This window comes from Hylobates moloch, unplaced genomic scaffold (genome assembly GCF_009828535.3).
Source record: "Hylobates moloch isolate HMO894 unplaced genomic scaffold, HMol_V3 SCAFFOLD_8, whole genome shotgun sequence".
In the NCBI taxonomy this organism is placed as follows: domain Eukaryota; kingdom Metazoa; phylum Chordata; class Mammalia; order Primates; family Hylobatidae; genus Hylobates; species Hylobates moloch.
The window spans coordinates 68840160-68865906 of NW_026652283.1; the positions used below are offsets into that span (position 1 = coordinate 68840160).

Sequence of the window (25747 nt, forward strand, 5' to 3'; positions counted from 1 at the left end):
CCACCCAGGTTCCACTGTGGTGAACCTAGCCCACATTCAACCTAAGCATAAGGGCTTGCAAAAGCTTAATATTATTCTGAAGTCATCGTGCAGCTCAGCGCATTAGGAAAGAAAGCTCAACGTGCAAGGTTTGGTTAAAACATGACGTTAGCCTGGAAAAGGAGAGACCTTAGGGACCCAGGTCAGTTGCACTCTATTATTTCCAACCCTATATTGCTCAAATTGTGCTCTTGCCCTCATATTCTGAGACAGCCATCATCAGTGTGGAATCGCCCAACAATGATTCATGCCTCAGCTCTGACACTTCTCTTTTCTCCTAAGGTAGGGATTTGAGCTCTGAGAGCTTTCCTGCCCCACATGAAGAGGTGCAGCTAAGCAGAAGAGAGGACTTTTTTTTCCCCATAGAAGGACCACTTAACAAATGACGAACTCCAAACTCTGACACAATGCACTATTTATTTATGGTACCTATCTATGCTATTCATGGTGTTTTCATAACTTTAAAGGCAAGAGCCATTTAGAGAAAGCAGATGATTTATAAACCTGGGGACAACTCCGCATGAGAAAAAAAAAAACCTCAAATTTTCTTTGTCCTGTGGGATGTTCATTTGCATGCAAAAAAACTAGCTATTTTACTAAATAAAACAATCCTCCACCTAACTCCCTTCTCATTCCTTTTTTTGCTTTCTTTAGGGGTTAGAGGAGGACTCAAGCATCAACCAAAGGACTATGCCATCTCCATAGCTCTGCGACTTGTCCTGTCTCATCTGGCCCACATTTCTCTGTTTAGCTTATCTGAAAGGAATTAGAAAGGTAAGGCCTTAGCAAAACAAGTGTAAGATCTGGCCAGGTGTGGCTTATACCCAATCAGTGGGACAAAGCCTTTGGTCTGTAACTTCCTTCCATTAATATGGGACCTATCTTTGAAGCTGTCTTACTGAACATATGAATGAAACAATGTGTGGCACAGATCACATTCTCACGTGTAGCTATATAATATCTCTATATACTAGTTCTATCCCTCTCAAATATTTTTTGTAATCACAGATATAACCTAAATAATAAAAGCCATTTTGTAATGTATGACAATACATGCTTACATTTAGATGTCATCAGAACCAAGAAGAATCAGCTCCAAGAACCCAAATTATAATTTGTTATATGTCATTAGACTCCCCCACCCAACTCCCCAGAGTGTTCAGTTTCAAGCTCAGGTATTTTACTTCTCTCCCATTGTCTCTAGATGATGTCTCATCATCCAGAGAGTCAACCTTAAGGTCCATCCTGGCACCACCCAGACTCCACCGGTTCCACTGTGGTAAATCTAGCCTAAACATAAGGACTATAAGTTTGACCAATGTTTTTCTGGAAATTAGCACACAAACTTAGAAATGGGAGAAACCCCCAAAGGGCTACATGATGTCCAATGACATGGCATCCATGGAACCACGAAGGCATGGAATGTGTCATTTAAAAGCTAAACACTGCAATTGACACAGGTGATTTAAAAAATACATGTGCATAAACTGTAAATATGTCTGGCTGCTTAATGTACACAGAGATAAATATGCACATATAAATGTACTTCATATACAAGTGCATTTGTATCAGAGCAGTAGCTGAAGAAACAGTCCCTTGTGCTCTTGGCTGTGCTGTTTCAGCATTTCATTGTGTCTGTACACCCATGTACAATATTACCATGGCTTCTCACTCTCTGATAAGTATCTAGAAGCAGTGACTGTGCTGAGGGAAGAGACCAGGTGCCACTAACACCACAATAAAGCAGACAGAAGTCCACAAAAACATCTGAACTTCAAGGGGAGGACATGTTCTTTACCCAGCACTGCAAGTTGGAAAGAATTTATCATGGCATGGATAACCTCCTGGGAAGCACACGATCCACTGACAAATAGTGAATGGGCTCTCTTGGAGGTGCTGTGGCATTCTCAAAGAGCTGAAACAGAATGACTTGGCTTGCTGAGAAGATCATTCAGAAACCTTACCTGCAGGCTGTTTTGAAGCCATCAGCTACTACTAGAAGCACATTTTAAGATGTGGTTGTCAGTTAAAAGATTCTGAATTTGGTTTGGGAAGGAAGGCAAGCAGCTCATTTAAACTGCCACCCAGACATTTGGGGCATGTACAGAACTAAATCTGCACTCAACTAGGCAGAGAAGAAATAATGGATCACTTATGATTCTAATGCATTTGCTTGGACAAACATCATGATGTGGTAATGTGTCCACATCCATTTTCATTAGACAAGTTCCAGAAAATTGCATTTCTACTCCAAAGAATCTTCAGGAGACTTAAATTTTTTAAAGAAAAACAAAAAAAGTAAAAGCAAAAAACAACCAAAAAAATCGGTTAACTTCATCATCCAAAAAAAAAAAAATAATAATAATAATGATAAAGCTTAAACCTCGAATAGGACCTCTCAACCTTGGTGCTACTGACATTTTGGGCCAAATATTCTTTATTGTGGGAGACTACCTTATGCATTGTAGGCTGGATAGCCCTACAATGGTTATCCTCTATCCAATAGATGCCAATAACACCCTCCCTTCAAAATTGTGACAACCAAAGATAGCTCCAGATAGTACCAAATGTCCCCTGGGAGTACAAATTTGCCCCTAGATGAGAACCAAAGACCTAGAGCAAGAATGGATTCACTTTTTCCTTTTAAGGAACTCAGTGTTTAAATATATTCACTCAATATTTATTACAGTATTTTAATGAAGTAGTTGCCATTTTCTGTAGTTTAGAAATCAAGACTTCAGACAGATTATGTGGCCAGCCTGATTCAGCTTGATTAGATTGAACTGTCATACCATTTGGGAGCTCAAAGGATAGGCCCTTTTTACTAGATGTAAGCTTAATTATGTCCCATGCATGCTTGCTTTTCCATTTCCCCTTGTGAATTCCAAAATTCATTGTTACTTTCTACTTGGGACAAAGCGAAAGAGTAAAGTGTTGTCTGGTTCAATGTGAAAACCCTTCAATAGGCATGTATGTCAAGGTTGTAGAGTTCCAATTCCAGGACAAATTGTTTTCACTCTTCAATTAAAAATAAAGAGGAGAATCATACTAAGAAAGACATGAGATAAAACATCAGTGGGATAAATATTTTCACTTGGTTTTAAAAAACAAAATTATAAGAATTCCTGTGGATTTACTAAAGTTTTAGTCAACTTCTCTGGATGTGTTGCCTTCTCTGTGTGTGTGTTATATAAAAACTTCTCATAGGGCATGAAGGCTCTGAGTTTTAATAAAATAACTTTTCATCAATCCTGAAAAACACCAAACCTCTTTTTAGGGGTTGATATGATTAGACTTTGTGTCCCCACCCAAATCTCATCTTGAATTGTAATCCCCATAATCTCCACGGTCCCCAGGTCAAAGGAGAGACCAGGTGAACTTAATTGAATCATGGGGGCAGTTTCCCCCATGCTGTCGTGATAGTGAGTGAGTTCTCACAAGATCTGATGGTTTTATAAGGGGCTCTTCCCCACTTCACTTGGCACTACTTCCTGCTGCCTTGTGAAGAAGCTGCCTTGCTTCCCCTTCACCTTCTGCCATGACTGCAAGTTTCCTGAGGCCTCTCCAGCCATGCTAACCTGAGTCAATTAAGCCTCTTTCCTTTAGAAATTACCCAGTCTCAGGCATTTCCTTATAGCAGCGTGAGAATGGACTAATACAGGGGTATTACAAGATTATGTATATGGGCTCGCCATTGACTAAAATAGTGCTAGAGGAAGAACTTTCATGGCTGAATTTGCTGTTGTCCTTGACACAAACACACAGCTAAGCTAAAGAATTCAAATCTTGGGGTTCTGAGCTTCAGTAAGCCCACTACCACTTATCTAATCACAGAATGTGATATAATTTCAACTCTGATGGCATGCCACAGTGAATATCTGTAATGCACAAGTCAGTTTCTTTCTTCTTGGATGTTAAAATCCTCTCCAGAAGATAATCCAAGCTTCTTGAAAGGGCCTCATTTTTCTGAGGTTTTATAATCTCATCAAAATTAAGAAATTAAGAATGCATTACTCTAGGCCACTACCGAAGAACTATAGACCCCAGGTTTTAACCAGTGCTTCAACTCGCCCCTATTTTTGCTTTCTTTTTTCAAAATTTAACTTTCTCTCCTTCCTTCTATTCTTCCTCTTTGCTTCATCCGTTTTGTCTAACTTTGCTGGTATAAACTATGAAGCATGCTAAATGTCTCTAAATGCTTGCTAATCCCCCCAGGTTTTAGTCTTAAGTGATTTTAAAAAAACTATCCTTAAGAAAATAGGAGAAATGGAACATATCAATAAATAGAAATATTTGGAAGTAATCTGAGATACTGAAGTGCTGTTCTCCATACAGAAGCCTCTAGCAGGAAGAGGATTTATTTGCAAAGAAATATATTTGTTTTTTTGTTTGTTTGTTTGCTTGTTTTGTTTTTCGAGTCGGAGTTTTGCTCTGTTGCCCAGGCTGGAGTAAGTGGTTTGGTCTCAGCTCACTACAATCACCGCTTCCCAGGTTCAAGCGATTCTTCTGCCTCAGCCCCCTGAGTAGCTGGGACTACAGGTGCACGCCATCACGCCCAGCTAATTTTTGTAATTTTGGTAGAGACAGGGTTTCACCACATTGCCCAGGCTGGTCTCAAACTTCTGACCTTGTGATCCACCCGCCTCAGCCTCCCAAAGTGCTGGGATTACAGGCATGAGCCACCGCACCCAGCCAGAAATATATTTCTTTACAAAAGAAATGAGTACTTGTATTTTGTAAAACTCTGAAAAAAATTTTCTGCTTCAATACTGAGGTTATGAAAAGTTCCCAGGTTCTACAACTCTAGACTTCAAACTCTGCCAAAATATATTTTCACATATTAACCTCTTATTTAAAATTTATTTCAATTATCATTTGTCTTTTGAAATTATTGAAAAGCTAGTACATAACATAATAAACACCTTATGTGAAAAGTTTGAACATTTTAAAGTTCTACTTTACCTGTGTGGATGACTTAGGTTGGTTAAGAGCAAAAGAAAATACAGAAAAGCCCATTTATAACTTTTCCTGTTAAAATGTTTATCTTTTAAAATTCCATGCTATTGCACACATACAATAGTATTTTCTTTTGCCTCTACTTTAGAAAAAGCACTACAAAGGGGTTCCTGTGCAGATTATTTCCAACAACTTAGGCACAATTGGAAGGCTTAGCTCAAATTTTCCATAATAATTTACTTTGTGCTCAGAATAGTCACATGATGTTTAAGCCACCAGAAAAAAAATTCCTTAAAAAACTGTAATCATAGTCTGACATTCCATAAGAGGCAACCATATTTCTTAAACACAGAATAGAGGGTTGAAATGCTTACTTTTCTCTTTTAAGGGCTTTAGGAAAGAATAAATAGTTACGAATTTAGTAATGAAGAAAGTCCACAGGGCCTTTCTAAGGACTAGTCATAAATCATGCTAAGCCATCTGCGATGCAGATATACCAGGGACAGGAAAAAGTCATTTTGATATCTGTTTTGCATTATGATAACCTTTGCAGGAGTGTTGAGTGCATTTTTGCTAATGTTGACAGAATTGTACTTCTTCCAAAGAGACAAGTGAAAATGTCTGCCTAGCAGCACAGTTCAACTTGTGTTGTTGGGTCTGAAATTCTTAATAATTGACCAGATGGAGAAGATGGAACTCTCTCTGGTTATTGAACCTGTTAGCTTTGATCCCTTGTCAATCACACCATGATGGAGGAAGAAAAAAACAAAATATTCCTCAAAAAGTAAATATGCTCCTCATAGGAATCTAACCTGCAGTGCTGGGAAAATTAAAACTGTATTGAATTCTATGTTGTTTTATTATATTCACATTGAAAAAACCCAGGCCACTCTTCATGCATGATTCCATTTAGATAAAAGAAGGCCATAAAAGAAGTGCTGGGTATAGCCCAGTGACTTGGAGAACCTTATCATAGCAAATTTGTGCATCTGGAAGCTCACAGAAGACATCAGTCTGTGGAACCCTACATGTCTCCAGTAACAAGTCACTGTAAGAAAACTAATTTTAGTGGACAAACAAGCTTTGTGGTCAAAGATACCACATACTCTAAAAAATGTTAGACATTAGGTTTGTAATCATATTATGATCAAACATATTTAAATTGGTAACCTTTTAAGTTAGAATCATCAATTTTCTTAGCTGTGCACCCTAATCAAAGTCAAATCAAACTTATTTAATGAGAAAATACTTGTTTTTCCTTTACCAAAGGGAAAAAAAAAATTACCACATGCCTTCCATAGCATACAAACACAAAGGTTATATTTTTTGCATTATTAGCTACATTTTTTCACATGTAGAAATTCTGAACTGATGACACAAGGCACACCCCAAAATATAGTATTTTGACCTAAACTCTTAAATTAGTGATATAATGCATATTTCCTGAAATAAAACCTATTACATAGCACACAACCGATAATTATAAAGAAGACCAACAAAAAACAATAAAGAACAACAACTATAAACAATATATAGAAATATTCATAGCCTGGTTTTGCATACCAAAACATTCTAATAAGATACTTGCTAGAAAAGTAAATATTTCTGCATAGAATGCATGTTAATAGGTGACCCAGACATTATGTTGTTGGAACAGCAAAACTGACAAGGATAAAAGCTTTACATGAAAACAGGCCAAATGACAGAATCCCAATAGACTATCTCTAAGCACTATGTCTAACTTATTTATTGATATCCCTGAGAGGAGAATTTAGAGGTCTCATCAAGCCAACCAATTTACTTTGGTCTTAACTTAATAGACGAATTAATGCAAACCTCCAGACAACCCACCTTGTAAACAGTCTAACAGATTGTTCTTTGGAAATTAAAGGAAGAGCCCAAAGTAACATTAACATCCAAAAATACAATCAAATACAGAAATTAACCAATCAAAAGCCTAACAAATTAAAAGGAAATCCCAGTGTAGGAAAAGCAAGTATAAAAATGGAGACCAATTCCTTCCCCCACCCCCAATCAAAGAAAAAACTAACCAGCTGAGTTGGGAGTTGAGGGCGAGTTAGCTTGGCTTCCATGGGCTGACACATTGGTAGCAGTGACAGCTGTTTTGGCAGCATAAATATTGGCTTCCTCTTGAAATTTACCTATGTTCTTCTTGTACCGGATTCGCTTATTTCCAAACCAGTTTGATACCTAGAGTAGTTTAAGAGAAGATGAGAAAGTTCACATTTCATCCTTCAGAAACATTGAAGAAGGAAAAAAAGGCTTTATGGGAGAGGTGAAGAGGTAAGCTAATTGGTCTTATCCTACTTATATTAATAATTTGGCAACATCAGTAAAAAGATCTGAAGTAAGAGCTTCAAAAGGACAACTACATAAAATGCGATTCTCTTGTTTAATATAACTAAAATTTAGCAAAACCACTGTGACAAAAATCTTCCTATAAAGGAGCTGCTCATTTAAGCTAGAACCCTTTTAATTTAGAGCAAGCATTTTAAATTTGCTTACATCTTCAGTTATGACACTAAAATATACCTAACATTTCAGGAGAAATGCCCTAGTGTTTATCAATGTGAAAGCTGGCTTTATGCCATCAAGATACACAGACCTTTAAATGTCCATATAGGTGCTTTCGTGTGATAGATTAATTGCAAATTTTTAGAAGTTACATAACTTTAATGTGGATTGAGATTCTTAGCTGTATTTCACTATAGACCTTAGGATCAATATAATTCAATCTACCAGATTTCACTGACTATTTTGTGTAAAGCTTAGTATTATCTACATAAGGAAAAACTGTAGCACACAAATGATTATCCCCTTGAATTCTAGGGTTTAAATGTTATAGCCAGCAGCCAAAATAAACCTAATTTACGTTCATTTGTTAATTTATTTCCTTCATGTGGTTCACAGCAGGTGTCTTGGCTTGATTTGGTGCCTCTGCTCCCTTCATACCAAGACCTCTGCCAGACATAAGTGGAGACACAGTTAAATTCAAGTTTTACCCCCATAATTCCTGCCCTGTGAAGTAAAGTTTTATATCCCACATTCCAGATATGATTTTGAACTAAAATGTTGAGGTTTTTATATAATTACAAAACAAACTATGAATCTGGTGAGGGAAGGGGGAGTTGATCCCACATGTACCACAGCTTACATATCATTTATATTTAACTCCCAACGACGGCAGATAAAGAAAACTGTTGCAAAACTATACTTAATTTTTTAAATGCATTAACAAACTTAAAACATCTTATAAGGATAGCACTGAAAGGCTTATACAGTTTATACTATAGCAGAAATGCCAAGCCTTTCTTTTTTTAAAAAAAATCAGTCTGTACCACCACAATATTAGTAAACAAAAGAGAAAAAAATTCAATAAGAAAATGCTTTATTTATTGTAAATGCTGATGTCTACAGAAAAAGAGGTAAACTGGAGGAGGAAGGACACTTTTGGGTGTATTTCAGGATCACTGCATATCTAGTTTCACTTTGAAATTTATGTTTTTCTTGATATAACTTTCGCTGTTCATAGGAATCAGTCATACTTATGGTTGCTTTTTGATTTATGGGATAGGAAAAGAAGAAAAAAGGTAAGGAGATTTTTTTCTCAGATAACTGCACAAGCTGAAAGAAAAGGGAAAAAGATGAAGGTAATTTGGGAGGACTTTTGAAGAAGAAATACCTGAGGTCCAATTATATGTGAAAAAAATATGAGCTGAAGGGGGTAAAGAGGGGACATGTTGTGGGAATGATTCCCTTCTAAATGACAAGAATGGAACTGGTAGGAAGGTGCTAGGTCAGTTCAGGGACTTCCTGCATTGTCCAACAGACAATGATCTGGACAATATATACAATGAGTGTTATCAGGAATGAACTAATTACTCAACAGTCATGGACTAAGGGCCTAATAGGCATTAGGCACTAGGGATGTATAGATAACAGACACAGAATGAGACATGAAATACAGAAAGAATAGTAGGTTTTATAGGAAGAGTCTGATTCACATTTTGAACAAGTTAATTTTGAAGAACCTCTGGGCAGAGCCATGATGAAGTCCATTAGGAAGTAAAATTTATGAGTTTGGTGCTGCAGGAGAGAAGTTCCATTAGGTATTCAAATGGAGGTATTATTTGTAGCAGTGAGCATGGAAAAGATCACTCAGATAAAGCATATAGAGCATTGCTTTTCAAAGTTAAGTGTTCATGGGGAAGTTGTTAAAACAAATTTCTGTTATAGATTTCACCCTCAAAGTTTCTGATTCAGAATTAGGGTGACACTCAAGAATTTACCTTTCTAACAGGCTCCCAGGGGCTGCTGATGCTGCCTTCTGTGGATCACACTTAGAGTAGCTCTGGTATAGAAAAAGGGCTCTTTAGGGATCTGGGGAGATATAGTCAATAGGCAGACTTCAGATGGATTTGGGTGTATGGGCAACGTATCTTTGTTTTGGGTCATGGGGGAAATCAGTAGCTTTTAGTAGATTTCAAAAGAATTTGTGACTTCAAAAAAAGACAATAATGATATAGCCCAAGAGGTATTCCCTGGCTTTGGGAACTAGGAGAAAGATTTACTAAATCATGTGATCCAACAAACCATGATTGGTAAATGGGGCAACTAAGATCCAAAAAGAAAGAGTGAGTTCCCTAGGATCCCACAGTTGACTCTTGTCAAAAAATATGCTCCTTGCTTAATGCTCCTTCTATGATATCATATTATATTGTCTCCCATTGGACTTGTTTAGCAATGGTAGCTTAGTTGCTTTGGGGAGAGACAGATGTGATGGGGAAGAAAGAATGGCATGACTTTGGCATGGGCAGAGGAAAGGGAAAGGTGACACAATATGTAAATAAGCATTTTAATGGACACACTATTTGTACCTTGAGTTTCCATAATGAAGGAAGTGAAGGTTGCGGGAACAGATCAGGATTTTAACTTGTATCCAGCTATACTACAAATTACCTCCAGGAGAATTCCTTCTACCTTCAACAGGGAGGTGAAATTCTGAATTCCACGCTTGGAATTCAGACAGTAGTAATTTAATTATATTTTAAAAGCAGAAGTTTCCATGATAAAATTCAGTGATTTGATATTTGCTGCATGTTTGTGGTCCATACCTAGAAGCATTCCTCAAACATGTGGCAAGTATCAAAAAGCATTAATTCCCTTTTTTGTGGAAAAGGGGTTTAGATTTGGATAAGAATGGTGATAGCTCTAGAAAAAAACTAGGCTACTTGAGTTTGACCGCTGACGTTCCCATTTCCCAGAATTGTCAAGACTAAAAATGACCTTCAGCTGGGTCAAAGCACCTAAGGAAGGCCCAGGTTAAAAAGGAGTCAATTCCTTCTGCTTTATCTGAAAGAATGTTTTCAAGGATATTTTCTGCTGTAAAATCATCTTAGTTTGTTGGGGAGGCTCGGGCAATCCCTTCATTGTCAATACTTTTGTGGAGCTCTATATTCTGACTGGACCTAATTCTGTAGAGCTAAACACAGGTTGATGGGATCAGCACCCTGCAGGGATTAACAGAAGTCAGGATTCAATTCAAGGAGGTACAGATGCTTAGTTTATATAAAAGAGCATCTACTTCATTTGAAAAATGGTAAGTGAAATTTCTCGCTGCAGTAGCCTTCGCTACTCCCTCCCCTCCCCAGTTTTAGTGGAAATATCAGTACATTTAATTCTCCTGCATGGGACAAAATTCTAAGAAAAACTTTCTCCGACAGATTTCAGAATTATCACTATGGTTCTCAATTAGTAAACCAGTGGTGGTATTTGAGGTTCAGACTGAATAAGAAGTTTGGGTGGATCTTTTGAGTGGACAAAATACACGCACATATAAATATTGCCTACTTTTCTGCTTCACATTCGTGTTGAAAACTCTAGGCCTATAAAAATTTTGTATCATGTATCTTTCCAAGTCAACAGACACCACCTGTTATGGTTATTGCTCTTTGGGGGAAGGGGGCATTCAGTGACATTTTGTTCAACCATTCCAATGTAATCGCAGTGACATGTTAAAATTCCTACACTCCATCAGTTATAGAGTCAGCACACCAAGAGGAGACATTTAAGTTCCTTCATTTAAAAGGCTATATAACAACTAGTTCCATTCACTGACTCTAAAAGTTCCTGGGTTGGGCAAAAAATGGCTAAGGAATTGACTGAGTTTGAAAAAACAGCATGAGGAATGCAGATAGCTTTCCTAGTACACTTTAGACACTTCACCCATTTGAAGCAAAGGAGTGCTTGATGGGAAGAACCCTAACCCTGTTTTTACACTGTACCCTACTTATTCTTCTCTTCCTTCTGCAGTTTCTTCTCAAGTCTTGCCAAGTACTTACCTAGAAACTCATTTATACACATACACATCAAGTGCTTACCTTGATATTTTAAGGCTATAGCTGATGGAACTTGCAAGGCATGAATGTCCAGTAAAGCAAGACTTCTAAGAGCCTGCCCTGGAGGCCCCACCATGACCAGGCTACAGGCTGAGGCTTTTGAGGGGCTGCTTACCTGGGAGACTGTGATGCCACACTTCTTGGCTAACTCCTCTTTGGCTTCCTCACTGGGGTAAGGGTTGCTGAGATGGGAATAGAAATATTCATTCAGGATTTCTGTCGCTTGCTTGTTGAAATTCCGTCTCTTCCGCCTTTGTAAAGAGAAAGGAAATAATAACAAAAAGGCTCACACCAAATAAATATAAAATGGGAGAGAATAAATCTACTTCTGGGAGAAGACAAATTTTTGAGCAAAAGGTGAATTGGAGCAGATTTACCAAAAGGGGCTGGATGCCAAAACCAACACTAAAACCATTTGCTCAACACTTCATTGTGTACCATCTGGGCATTGAACAGAAGAGTGGTCACAGATATTTTTGCAGAGTAGTGAGGAGCATAAAGTTTCAAAATTCGGGCCATCTTGGTTTGTTTTTTTGAGATGGAGTTTCACTCTGTCGCCCAGGCTGGAGTGCAGTGGTGTGATCTTGGCTCACAGGAACCTCCACCTCCTGGGTTCAAGCGATTCTCCTGCCTGAGCCTCTTGAGTAGCTGGGATTACAGGCACGCACCACCACACGCAACTAATTTTTGTATTTTTAGTAGAGATGGGGTTCATCATATTGGCCAGGCTGGTCTCTAACTCCCGACCTCATGATCTGCCTGCCTCAGCCTCCCAAAGTGCCGGGATTACAGGCATGAGCCACCGCGCCCAGCCCCATCTTGGTTTTGAATCCTGGGTCAATTGAATATCAGCTGGGTGATTTTAATCAGCGTCTTCAGTGAAAGAGGGTCATACTGACTTCACAGGGTGAGAGTAGGGAAGAGATGAGACCACACAAAGACAGCACTCAGCACAGCACCCAACACGTGGCAGGTGCTACAACTTGGTCTTTCTTCCTACCAGGTTCCAGGCACTGGGCCTAACCCCTCCCTCTTGGCAATCAATTCAAGTTATTCATTTTTCACAACTACTGAGGTAGATATGATTATTTGTATTTACCGATGAAGAACTGAGCTCAAAGGTCACTCAGCTGGTATGTAACAGAGCCAAGGTATTAATTCAGGTCTGACTACTACAAAACCCAATCTCTCTCTTCTATACAAATTGGCTCCTCACAATTACGCAGAGCTACTGCAGCCATAAGTTAAAAATAAGTTATCATGTTCTTTCCATTCTATCCCCATGTAAATGCATGTAACATTTTTAAAAGGCATCTGGGGAAGAGGGCACAGAACTGACTGAAATTAACCCCCAACAGCTTGACCTCTCTCAAAAGGAGAAAAGTGGCACTTCTTAAGCAAGAACAGCTGCTAAATGGTAAAACAAAAGCCCACAGAATTCTTTTTCATATACAAGTTGCCAAAAAGGAGAAAATCACTTTTTTTGAATAAAAGTATTTTCCGCCTTAAAAAAAAAAAAAAAAAAGATGCTAATTGAACTAATTTAAAGTGAGAATCACTTTATTGCTTCCTGACAATGATGGCCTGTGGATAGTTGAGGGAGTTGCAGGCTCCATGCAGGGGCTGGTTGGCCCTCCCTGAAGTTGTGGGGCCTTCATCTTTAAATTAGCTCACTTAGCACTTTTGCCTTTCTTGCTTTTATTAAAAGCTTTTCCTTATGGAAAAGATTTCCAGAACATCCCTGATTATGCCGGGATATAGGATTTCCCAATTTAGCCAACAGAAAGCACTGATGGCCTTGCTAGACAGGAAATTCAGCTAATATTGTATTTTCAGGGTCCCACTTGGATTAATTAACACAATAAAGTGCCTGATTTTACCGGATGAACACCATCTGTCCACAGGTATTAACCACATCTGTCCAGATTATGCCAAGCCCAAGTCACTCTCCTAAATCATGCTGAGTTTCTGGGTCACTCAGCATCAGAAATTGTACAGATTGGATTTAAAAGCCCAACTGCAAAGTGGGCATGTGTTAAAAGCTCTTGCATGATGGGAATTTGAGGAAGATAGCCAAGTGACTAACAGGGGCTGCAGGCCAGGCTTTAGATAACCTTTGGCTTCTCTTTCCTCTTCACCTAAAGAAGACTGTTGTTTTAGGCCTGGGGAACTGGACCCTGAAGTCTCCCTAATTGGGAGAGCCTCCGTTCCTTCATTCAGTTGTTTGCATTAGCATTACCGTGTATTTTTTGGGACTCTTCCAATTGAGCTCAAAGGAAACCTCTCTGGAATGAGCTGGTGGTATGCGGATGGTGCAGACAGCTGTTCCCAGCTCTTCTCTCCTTGTGATGTGCAATCTTCCCTAGGTGGTCTCATCTACTCTGATGGACTCGCTTATCACCTCTTTAAGTAGCTATCTTAATCTAGGGCCTTTGAAATCCTAGGATCAGGATTTTTCAGAATTTCAAGAAACCTAGTAAAAATAACACCTTTCTACAATAAGGTTGAGCTAACTGAGACGCCTGGTTTCTTTGTTTTCACCTGAAGTGTTATCACCTTGCTGAGTTAACATTTGTGATTTCAAACCAATCAGTAGTTTTGTGAGTTGGGCCTACAGGTTATGAATTTAAGAAATTTGGAAGTTGATTAAATATTACTGGATAAATATGGTGTTTTAGGGACAGAAAATTTTTGTATCACAGGGTCCATGGGGGAAGTTTTTTATAAAAGACTCATGGTAGTGAGATGTGTAGACATCACAGACATACACTGCTAACTACCAAATTTGTTACCTCCTGCCCTAATACCTCTGCTAAGAGCTATTGGCCCATTTATGACTGCAGACTCCAAGCATCTTCAAACAAACTGTTTCCAAAACTAAGATCACCTTTTACCCAAATCAGCTCCATTTTCCTTGTTAGCCTTATTATTTAGTGACATTACTATAGATATGGTTCATTATATTTGCTAATTTGTTCATTCATTCATTCATTCAAAGATTTGAGTACCTAGCATGTGCTAGAAACTAGGAGTTTCTCAACTCTTCCTGCTTTCTTACCTTTATCAAATGATTGCCCCCAAAGCACGTCCTGCCAGTTCTACACTTTCAAATCTACCTCTTCTGTTTCATTCTAATTGTGCTGCTATTTGTGAAGTGAGTGAAGAGGAGCCACTGCCTATTGTATGACTGTATGACTAGTGCTGTCCAAGAGTACTTTCTACAATGAGTGAAATGTTCTATATCTCTGCTGTCCAATACAGTAGTCATTGGCTATGTGTGGCTACTGAGCAGCTGCAATGTGGCTAGTGTAACTAGAGAGTTAATTTTTAAATGTTTATTTATTTTAACTTAGTATTTAGTTAACTTAAATTTAAAATTAAATAGCTGTATACCAGAGCAACACTAGATCAATGCTTTCCTAAGAAGCCCTCCTGGAAAAAGATTGTAGCTCTGGGGACACCATCAAAAACATAAAATATCTTTGGAACCTCTTGTTTTAGTCCACTTTATAATATATCAATGTTTATCTTAAAATAAAAATATTTTCTTTGAAATATTTATACAAAATGTGAAAAGTATTTCAATTTATTCCGTGCAGTGCCAGTTTGAGGAGCACAGGCTTCAACAATTGTTCTTTACATTGTCTTTTCTCCAATCCAGCTCATCTTCAAGAGAATCACTAGAGTAATCTTTCTAAACCACAGATATGATCATGTCACTAATCATTATAAAATTTAACAATAATGTGTATATATAAATAACAATGTACGATAACATATCATATAACAGTAATAATATATAACACAGTAATCATTATGATAGCTGAATTATGATGTGAATATTATGTGCCATATACTATACTAATATTTATTCCTATTTACAGGATTATCCCTGTTTTACAGGTAAGAAAACTGAGTCTTGGGAAAATAAGCCACCTATCCAGGCTCATATAGGTCATCAGGGTTGTAACCAGAATTTGAATCCAGTGCAATTTTATGTGACAACTTCCCATACTTCTTCCTTAAACAGCTCTGAGGGTTTCTGCTGTTTAATAGGATACATTTAAAATCTTCACTGGTACAGTTAAGGGTTTTCAGTGGATCTTTCCTATCCCTAGTGCCTCATTTCCCCTCAATCCTACACATGCTCTGAACAATTTCATCTAGCCACATCATATGCCTCTGCGTTCCCCAAAGACTCATGGCTTTCATGCTCCTGTGGCTCTTCACACCACCCTGCATATTTCTCTCCCACAACATCCACCACAGATTTACATACGTCTCCCCAACTAAACAGCAAATTCCTCAAAGGCAGAGGACAGATCTCACTCATATTTGAAACCCTTGTGTCTCACACATAGTAAGCACTCAAGGAATGCTTGCTGAAGTAGAATTATGTTGTTTTATTTTGCTATTATTCCTTCTATCTGGCAAACACCCTGCTCCTCTGAAACTCAGTATTTTCCGCCCTCTCTCTGGATCCTTTCCTTCAGGTGGAGTAGGTAGATGAATGAACTGAATGTGTAACATGTGGTGTTATGCGTAGTTGCAGCAGTATTTGTCCTATGAGATTATGAGCTCTTTGAAGGTAGGACCCACGTTTATATGCACTTTTTTCATCTTTGATGTTCCAGTGGCTACCATAACATCGGGCAGATAGTAAGAGCTCAGTTAGATAAACCAGTAAATCTAAGTAGAGTGCCAGTGTGACCAGACTAGCCCTTCTTGGATGTCCTTTCCTCTTTCTTGTCATCCTCTCTTTGGCAATATACTTTATGTAATCCCCTCTATTGCAGTGAAGTATACAGACATACTTTTAATTATCTGTTTATGTTACTGTTATTTCCAGTAAAATGTTATAGAAAAACAGTTAAGATTAATGCTTGAAAATCATTTAGAGAGCTTATAAGTTCTCTCCCTCTTTTAACTAAAAAAAAAAAAAATGTTATTTATAGTCCTGATAATAAACTTACCAAGTTGTATGGCACAATGCTTGGTATATAGCATGATATGATAAATGTTGAATGAATGAATGAATGAATGAATGAATGCATGGAATTTTTAAGTTAAACTTCCGTGGTACAGTTAAGTCAATCTAAGAAAGAGAGACAAGAAATGACCTGAGTGGCATAAACCTGGGCTGAGAGGTTAGTTGAGGGGTGTGGTGGACGGAATTCCAAAACTCTAGACCCTGGTGTACACACCTTCCCTGTGAGTGGATGGCATAGTAAATACGATTAGGTTCCTTATCAGCTGACTTTGAGTAAATGAAAGGGAAGATTCGATTAAAGCCTTAAAATGGAAAGTTTCTCCTGCTGGCCCTCAGGAAGAAAGCAGGCAGCCAAACTGTGAACTGCCTATTGAGAAAGGGAGCCTCTAGGAACTGAGGCCCTCAGTCCTACAATTAGAAGGAAATGAATTCTGCCAACAACCAGAACGAGCTTGGAAGGAGACCCTGAGCCTCAGACGAGATCACAGCCTCAGCTTATAAGCTTGATTACAGATTCGCTGTGACTAGTGCAGAAGATCCAGCTAAGCCATGCCCAGGCCCCTGACCAACAGAAACTGTGCGATAATAAACTTGTGTTGTTTTAAGCTGCTTAATTTGTGGTAATCTGCTACGCAGCAATAGAAAGCTAATACAATGAGTGTTCCACAACAAAGTAGTAACACTCAATTCTACACACCTATTAGATTACAAAGACTAATCCTATTACTAAATCAAGTCCTCTTTGTATTTTATTTGTCTTCCATGAAATCTTTTTTGGTGAGGCCCTGCCCATCAGATGCATGGTTTAGAGGAGCATGTGAATATCTGCAGTGAGTGTATCTTTCTTACTAAGTTTGCTTAGCTATCTCTCCCAATTATAGTTAGTGACGCTGGAGGCATTGATGTGAATTCCCCAATCAGGATGTCTGGCAGACATTTGTTTTTGAACTGAGAAGGCGATTTGCTCAGCCTTAGGCTGGAATCTGGGGTCATGTTCTTTCACTGGTAATAAATATACCCCCAAAACGAAATGACAGTAATGATGACAATAGGTTAGTTGTTTTCATTTTAAATCTTGGCTCAGAAGCAACGATTCAAAGGTTGTAACCAAAGGAAGAAAAAGACCCTATCTTAAAGTGATTGTCCGTCTGGTGCCAACTGGAACACTCTAGGCAAAGGCTGGTGGAAGTGAAAGAAACTTGTGTACAAAACTCTCCTAGCTTTGTGTCTGTTAGAGTCTGACCTTCAACTGGGCACAGTGGAATTACTGAGAGAAGATATCCAATGAGACAATAATTCTGCTCCTCCCTTTTCTCTGCTTACTTTCTTGAAAAGAAAGAAGCCAGTCTGGAGCCAATTGTTCTTTTTTTTTTTTTTTTTTCAATATCTGCCAACATAAATACTAACTCCAGCATTTTAACTAGGGGAGTTACCATGGAGATGTAAGCAATACATGCAGGGTGGCAGTGGCACAGAGGAAGGACCCAAACAGAGGCCACCAGTCACTTGCACTTTGCATTATGCAGAACGGGCTGCATTAAAGAAGCCAGGCAGACAGCAGGCCACGGGTGAGGGAGAGGGACAGAGGATCCTGTTTTAGGGTGATTTTGCCTATTTCCACTCCATTATTATACCCAGCTGGGGAAAACTACCTTCGTTTTTACTTTCTCTTCACTTATTCTATGGAATTCTACTGGACCAGAGTTACATTTTGCTAGCCGGCATTCTCATGTTATATTCCATTCAGTCCAAAACACATTGACTAAAAGGGAGTGAGGAAAAGATGCCAGGGTGTTTTAAAGAGGTCCGAGGACTGTAAAGACCATAATTGTGAACACAGAGAAAAATGTAGGTAGGAGAGCTGAATAAAACATGATCTCAGGGGTGAAAAAATTCAAGAGGAGTAATAAATCGTTTTATCTGATTGAAAAGAGGCAAAATTATAGATTGTGAAATGGTACACTGACCCTGACATAGCTCATGTTCTAATGATAAAAATAACAGATTGGGATTATTATCAAGAATTTAAACATGAATGGTATCTGAATTCACAGATGATGAATTTAAGACAAACTCTAGATCACAAAGCATACCCATAATCAAAATGTATTTGCTAGATGAATTACCAAAATTTTCTTCTAGAGTAGATGAAAGATACGACTATTACTATCTTACAGGCTGGATAACAGAAGCAAAAGGAATCAAAGGGATTCACATAAATCTACCGGTCTAGAGAGTAGGCGAAACAAGAGATGACCACTTGTTCTGTGTTCTCAATTCTTGTCTTCTTTTAAAAGTCCTTTCTATCCATGATTTCTTCAACTGAATGCTCTGAACTCACAAGTAAGGACATGAGCAGCAATGCCAGATGGAAACCATCAAACCAAGTTGGCCCATGTTAGACCACCTCCTTGTCCCTCTATGTCCAAAGTGCCTCATCTTATTCATCTCTGCACTACTAAAATTAGCCCAGAGACAGAAATTTACTTAGGAATATTTGTTGAATTGAGTGCACCCTCTGTCCATCTACAGTGTGGAAAAGATCCCAATTTCCAAGCAGATGGAATAAACTTTATTGAAGAGAGCCTGTCATCATAGAATGCTAGTAAGACAGCCACAGGCCCATAGTTATAAGACGCAACTGTAAGACAGGTACCTAGTGCTATGAAAAGAAAAAAATCTCACTGTACCTAAGTCCTCCTTGCTGCTACCCAGAGTGCATAACAGTAGTGATAAAGATTATCCCCTCCAACCGTGTATTTTCCTGGTACTATGTGAAACCAATGGCCTATCTAGTCTCGCAGAACCATCCTCAGGGTATCACTTGGTTTAGCGTTGATGGGGTGAAACTAGAGCCTGTAGGGGGCGCCAGCTGTGGACTCCAGCCAGCCCCAGATCAGGGACTCCCAGAGAGGGCAGGACAGCCCTTTGGGAGACTCACCGCGCGTCCAGAAATCGGGAACGCAGGATCATCACGGCCTCGCACGTGCTCTGCTTGAGCTGCATCTGGATGGAGCTGAACTTGCGGTGTATGATGCTGACCATCCGCTCAATCTCCTTTGGGGAGATGGGCCTGGTCCGGCTTTGCTCTCGCAGGAGATTCATCACGTGGGTGGTGAACTCGTTGCAGGCCTGGAATGGCAGGACAATCAACACAGTCACTGAGGGTCCAAGCCTCAACACGCATCACGTCGATGACATAAGGCCACGTGGGCTTTTCTAGAGACTTGTGCAAATAAAGAAAACTAGGATAGTTTGTGGTAGACGTCCCTTTCAGCCCCTGTGGCTCTAAGTTTTAGCGATAATGTTGAATTTTTTTTTAAGAGGAAAAAAGTGTCTTAATCATTTTATCTTAATCTTTTTTTTTCCATGATTTTACCACAGTAAAATGTAAGAATATAACTTCTAGTATAAAACACACTCCACAACCCTTTGTCCCAAAGTTAACAGCCAAAGAGAGTTTGGGGTCAAATGTATCTTGTGCTTTCTGCCTTGTTCATTATTTCTGATATAGGAGTGCTTCCAAATACTCAATTTTAGAATGCATAAATAGCCAAAAGAGTTTAAATGGAATCATGGAATTAAAAGCTTTGATAACTCTTCTGGGAGATTTCTCATCCACCTATTTCTGTTTCAAGTTTTATTATAAGAACTTCCTCTCCTGTTCTGGCCTTCTGAAGATCCACTATGTCTATAACACAAAGGGAATCTGTCCCCAGGGGTCTTATAGAAACAGCATCGAAACATGATCGAGAGGATTCAGGAACTATCCCTGCAGAAATGAAAATTCTCAGGTTATAAACTAGCATATCATCAGCTCTGGAGGTGGAGTTGAAAATCATATTTCCCCACCTCCTTATTTAACAGGAAGAAAAACTGTGGCCCAGAGAGCTGAAGGGACATTTCCACAGGCACACAGCAAACATGAAGAAGCAGAGGTAAGGCCTGAGCCCTTCCTATTTTAGGCCAGGGCCTCTGTCCTTTCCTAGAGTCTGAACTTACTCCGCTGAAAACTCCTGCCCTCTCTTTTAGTTACTATGACTTAGCATCCATAATCTGGTTTCCTTAGCTGAGCATTCAACAAAACATCTATTCACAGATTCACTCAAAGCAATACTGTAAAACTGTATTAGATTCACAACAAAAAAAGGCAAGATGATGCTGTGAGAGTTAAAGAACTAAAGACTCAATTGCTCCAACTTATTAGCAGCAGAAACACGCTCGTTATTGAAAACACTGCATTGCTGTTGTCATATGTGTTGATAACGCAGTAACAATAACAATAGTACACATTTACTGATTATTTATCTAAGAAATCCTTTGAGGTTGGATGGCCAGAGGTACATAAGCAGGTGCATCCACTGGGCTGTGTCTGCACTGGTGAATGAGAGGCCTGGGTTTTTGACCCCGCCTCCATGAATATTTGGGCACATCCTTTCACTACTCAGTGCCTCATTTAATTTACCCAAAAGTGGCTTTAGTCATTCCTGACCCTTCAGCAAGGCTAACGGCACCCATGCTCTTGTGCTATGACCTGCAGACTGAGCAAATCCCTCACATGAACACAGCAGAGAGGCTGAGTGAGAGCACAGCCTGGGTTCAGCTCCTGCCTCTGGGACTCACTTGGCTGTGGCATCTTCAAACTTACTTAACGTATCTGTGCCTTGTTTTTCTAATTTGTGAAACCGAGATGACAATACCCACCTCATAAGGTATAGTAAGGATTAAATGAGTTACTATATGTGTGCCTGGCCCTACAAGTACATGTCACAATTATCTCTTCAAAGTATAGATAACTTAGAAATCTGCATATTTGGATATATCGATAACTGGGTAAACTTCTCCAGAGTTCAATTTCCCTCTTGGTAAAAGTAAAGGTGGTAATAAATACCTCCTTTATACTCCGTGGGCCTATACAGGAGACAAATCCATAGAAGATCAGGTCCTTATAGCATGTTACTCTCCACTCTCCATGGAAAAGTGCTAAATAAACACGAGATCTATATAGTAAGCTCATTTCCTAGCCAACCCCAGCACCTGGAACTGTACAACCAAGAGGAGGAAATAAAAGCTGGCAGCAAGTTAGCTGAAATTTGGAGACCACAGGATGGAGAGTGGAGGGCTAGGCACACAGCAAGCATCCTAGCCACCTTTCTAGAGAAACAACCTCCTGCCGGGCTGCAGCCTCCCCACCTCGTCTGGGCTCAAAGAGAGGAGGGGCTGGATGTGAGGAAGTATTATCAAGTGCACCAGCTCTCAGCTGGGAAGCCACAGTGCTCAGCTAATAATAATGTGCTTCATTATGGTGAATAAAAATATTCACATTATCTGATGTTTATTCAGGGCACTGGATCCCGGGGCCCTTTCTGCTCTTCAATAAACAGACAGTGGAGTCATTTCACCCACTGCTGAGGTGGAGCAAAGCAGCTGCTAAACAGCTGCTGAGGAACACACAACAGAGAGCAGAGAAAAGTTCCAAGTCCATTTTAGATGGACAGAGCACAATGATCCAGATTTTTCCAGTACCTGGGAAGGAAGGAGCTACCCATACCTCCTCCTCAGTTCCCTCAAGCCTTGTACCTGAAGAAGCTGGGCTACTTCCGACAGGACAGGCACTCAAAATGTGACAGTAATGTGAATACTTGGGGTTACAATTGTTAATTAAATAAAACCCTCACATGCTGAATGTTTCTCAACAGAGGAGACTCTACTGTAGGCTGTCATAAAAAAAATAGTTACTTCTGGGAGCTCAGGCTGCCTCCGTAGGGCAGAGGGATTTCTAACAGACCTCCCAGGTTATGGGGCAACATTGTTTCTGGAAGCAGGCACTGAAAGGGAAGCCTTTCAAAAGTCTTGTATAAGGTTTAAGTTTACATCCTGAACTATAAGACCTATCTTCTTCCTTGACTCCTTCAAAAAGATGGATTGGATTGAGATCCAAGGGATGAGATTGGATTTGGCTGCCAATCTCATCAACAAAAGTAACTGGGATCTTAGGGCTCTCTTAGCTATGAACTGCATTAACCCAGTCCAGTTCAACATTAGAGATTTAGTCCTGTCAATTCCCCTACAGCATTATTTACAAAAGCTGAAGAATCCTACAAAGCCACAAGATTTTTTTTTTTTTTTTTTTTAAGTAGAGCTTGGAATAAAATTCAGGTTTCTGACATCATGGTTTTATCTATTATAATATGCCAGCTCTTAAATATCTTATAGCGCCAGGCGCGGTGGCTCACGACTGTAATCCTAGCACTTTGGAAGGCTGAGGCAGGCGGATCACGACACCAGGAGATCGAGACCATCCTGGCTAACACGGTGAAACTTTGTCTCTACTAAAAATACAAAAAATTAGCCAGGCGTGGTGGCACATGCCTGTAATCCCAGCTGCTTGGGTGGTTGAGGCAGGAGAATCACTTGAACCCCAGAGGCAGAGGTTGCAGTGAGCTGAGATCGCGCCACTGCACTCCAGCCTAGGCAACAGAGCAAGACTCCATCTCAAAAAAAAAAAAAAAAAGTCTCCAGAAGACTTCTTTATTTAATAACCTCAGGGTGAAACAATGGCTGATTCAGGTAGTTTTTTGTTTTGTTTTTGGAGGGATAAGGGTGAGGGTGAGCTACGATAGCTAATTATTGTGTAGTTATCTGCCATCACCATGCCAAAAATAAAACAACAAAATTAATTATTAAGTAACCAATTTGGTAATTTCACGTAGGTACTACTAAAATACTGACATTTTCACTTGACCAAGGTTTTCTATTTTTAAAAAATCCCCATAAGGAACTGTTACAGGAAAATGAAGAAGAGATATCTCTCAGACACACTAGCTAGAAGGTTAATAGCATAATTTCCCTACAATCTGCTGTTTACTATAATTAACAACACTACTAATATTAATAAATTATTAAGCATCCAAAATGTATTAAGCAGTATTCACTTCTTAACTAGAAAATGCCCATATAAACAAATAGATGATATTTTAGTACTTTTAAAAATAATAAATACAGATGACTAGTACAACTTCTACACTGACCATTAATTTGCTTCTGTACTGATGGAGCTTTTTAGTTCCCAATTTCCAACATCTTGATTATTTAGAATAGGTAGGTACCCACAAGAAGTTTCTGAAGAGAATATTTTTATCACAACCCTCTCTTAGGTGCCAGTAATCTAGTCCAAGGAAGTAACAGAGAGGACAACCTGGTTACCCCACTGTCAAAAGACATCCACATTCTCTTCTTACTAAGTGGAGTCAGGCATTGTTCTAATAAGAGCCCTCGGGGTAAGGGTCAAATCCTGGATTCTAGGGCAAATTCTCTCCCTCATTACATGTGTGACTCCACCACATCTTAACCTCTTTCATCTCCATTTCCTTACCTGTATCAAAATGGAGAGGATGACAGTACCTGTCCCGGGTACCCAATCTCAAAATTGCCTTGAGAAGCAAGTGCCATTATGTCAGCCGCAGTGTTTTGTAATTAGTGACATGCTATTGAAATGTACTATGGCTGTCATAATTTTTACTCATTTTGGATGAGGATGGAAGAGTGATAAGGTTTAAATCAAGGAAGCAGTTCTATGTTACTGGCAACCTGAGCTCAGACTAAAGACAGTTTTCAACACCTCCCAACCTAACATTCATTGCAGTTATGGTTTAGCAAAGGAAGTCACACTCTGGGCTTGTTTTGTGTCCTGTTCTTTGGCACGAGTTAACCTGGAGGACAAATCTGGAGGACAGCTTGCTATGCCAGAGGACAGGGTTATTGGTGAAGGTGAAGTAGGAAGAACATTGGGTAATAAGAACCCGAGAGCTCAGCAAGAGGTCTGTCCCCATTTGCCTTCCATAATTACCCTTTTAGGTTAGGGCAGACTGCAAATTCTAAATGATGGTCATGGTTGGGGAAACTGTCATAGTTCAGCCAGCTCTCTGAGCTCAGCACTGCCTGGGATCTGGGGAAATGTCTATATGAGCCAACACTGTGGCGAGAACATTTGTTCTTTCCCAAGAAGGCAAAGAAGGATGACTCACAGCTTCTTACCACAGCTTGCTTTTATTTCCCTCCCCTTCACCCTCCCTACACCTCGTCTGATGGTCAAATTTCACTATTCTTGGCTTCACAGCAATTTTTTTGCCCTCTCATAGAAGAGAGGATTTTGTAGAAATCCATTCCAAAGGTAGATAGGAGTGCAGTAATGAAACTTTATTCACTTTAAATTTTAAAATGCCTATTTCTATTTTAAAATTTAAATTTTCAATTAAGTTTGCATTTGCCTTCTACCTAGTTATGAGTGGACTGCACAAGGTCTTCTACCTTCCACTTTTTCTCTCTCTTCTTTTCTGGCTTTTAAAAAGAAAGGGGCCGGGTGTGGTGGCTCACGCCTGTAATCCCAGCACTTTGGAAGACCGAAGCAGGTGGATCACCTGAGGTCAGGAGTTCAAGACCAGCCTGGCCAACATAGCGAAACCCTGTCTCTACTAAAAATACAAAGATTAGCTAGGTATGCTGGTGCCTGCCTGTAATCCCAACTGCTCGGGAGGCTGAGGCAGGAGAATTGCTTGAACCCGGGACACGGAGATTGCAGTGAGCAGAGATCGTGCCGCTGCACTCTAGCCTGGATGACACAGTGAGACCCCATCTCAAAAAAAAAAAAAAAAGAAAGAAAGAAAAAAGAAAAGAAAAGAAAGGAAATGAAAGGAAAGGGAAAAAAAAGAAAAGAAAGGTAAGGAAAGGAAAGGAAAGAAAAAAAGAAACGAAAAGAGAAAAGAAAAGAAAAAGAAAAGCTAAAGATTCAATGAGAGTAAGGTCATGGAGAACTTCAGTACAATGTTGCATCCCAAGAGGTAACAACAAACTTATCTGTTATCTAAATGAAAGGCTGCTGTTAAAGGACTCCTGATAAAATAGCATGCTTACACTAACCAGAGGAACTAGCATTGCTATATAGATGTGTGTATGCGTTTGTGGGGAGGATGGGATGGGGGTTCTCTTTAGGGAGGGGCTCCGTTATAATCAGGAGGCCCTACATGTACTGCTTTGTAGTTAACAGCCTTTCTTGCCCTTTCCTTTATATAAGTTTTATGGTCCTTCACATCCGTGACTCCAAATCCACAGATCTGTGCCATACATCAGCTTTCAGAATTGAGTATGCAGAATACTGAGTCCCACAAACCATCTGTGGAGTGCCCGGATTAGAATCCCAGTTTGTCTGGCTCCAGGGGTCTCCTGAACCTCCTACCCTTTTTACAGAGGATGATTTGTATCATATTCCATACCATATATTATGTAAAAGAGGGAATATGTTTGATTCTCAATTGAACTGAGTCTGGGTAAAGTGCGGGACTCT

The 25747-nt window shown here is 39.4% G+C and overlaps 1 protein-coding gene across 5 annotated transcripts in view; it reads right to left on the reverse strand.

Annotated features, from left to right (window-relative positions):
- PBX1 (PBX homeobox 1) overlaps positions 1-25747 on the reverse strand; it is a 294207-nt gene that overhangs the window by 32555 nt on the left and 235905 nt on the right. For all 5 annotated transcript variants that reach the window (XM_032161116.2, XM_032161117.2, XM_058443228.1 and 2 more), the window contains 3 exons: positions 19346-19536; positions 11530-11665; positions 7047-7206 (listed from right to left, as the gene is read on the reverse strand). In XM_032161116.2, the coding sequence (XP_032017007.1) occupies positions 7047-7206; positions 11530-11665; positions 19346-19536 (487 nt within the window). The remainder of the gene's footprint in view (positions 1-7046; positions 7207-11529; positions 11666-19345; positions 19537-25747) is intronic.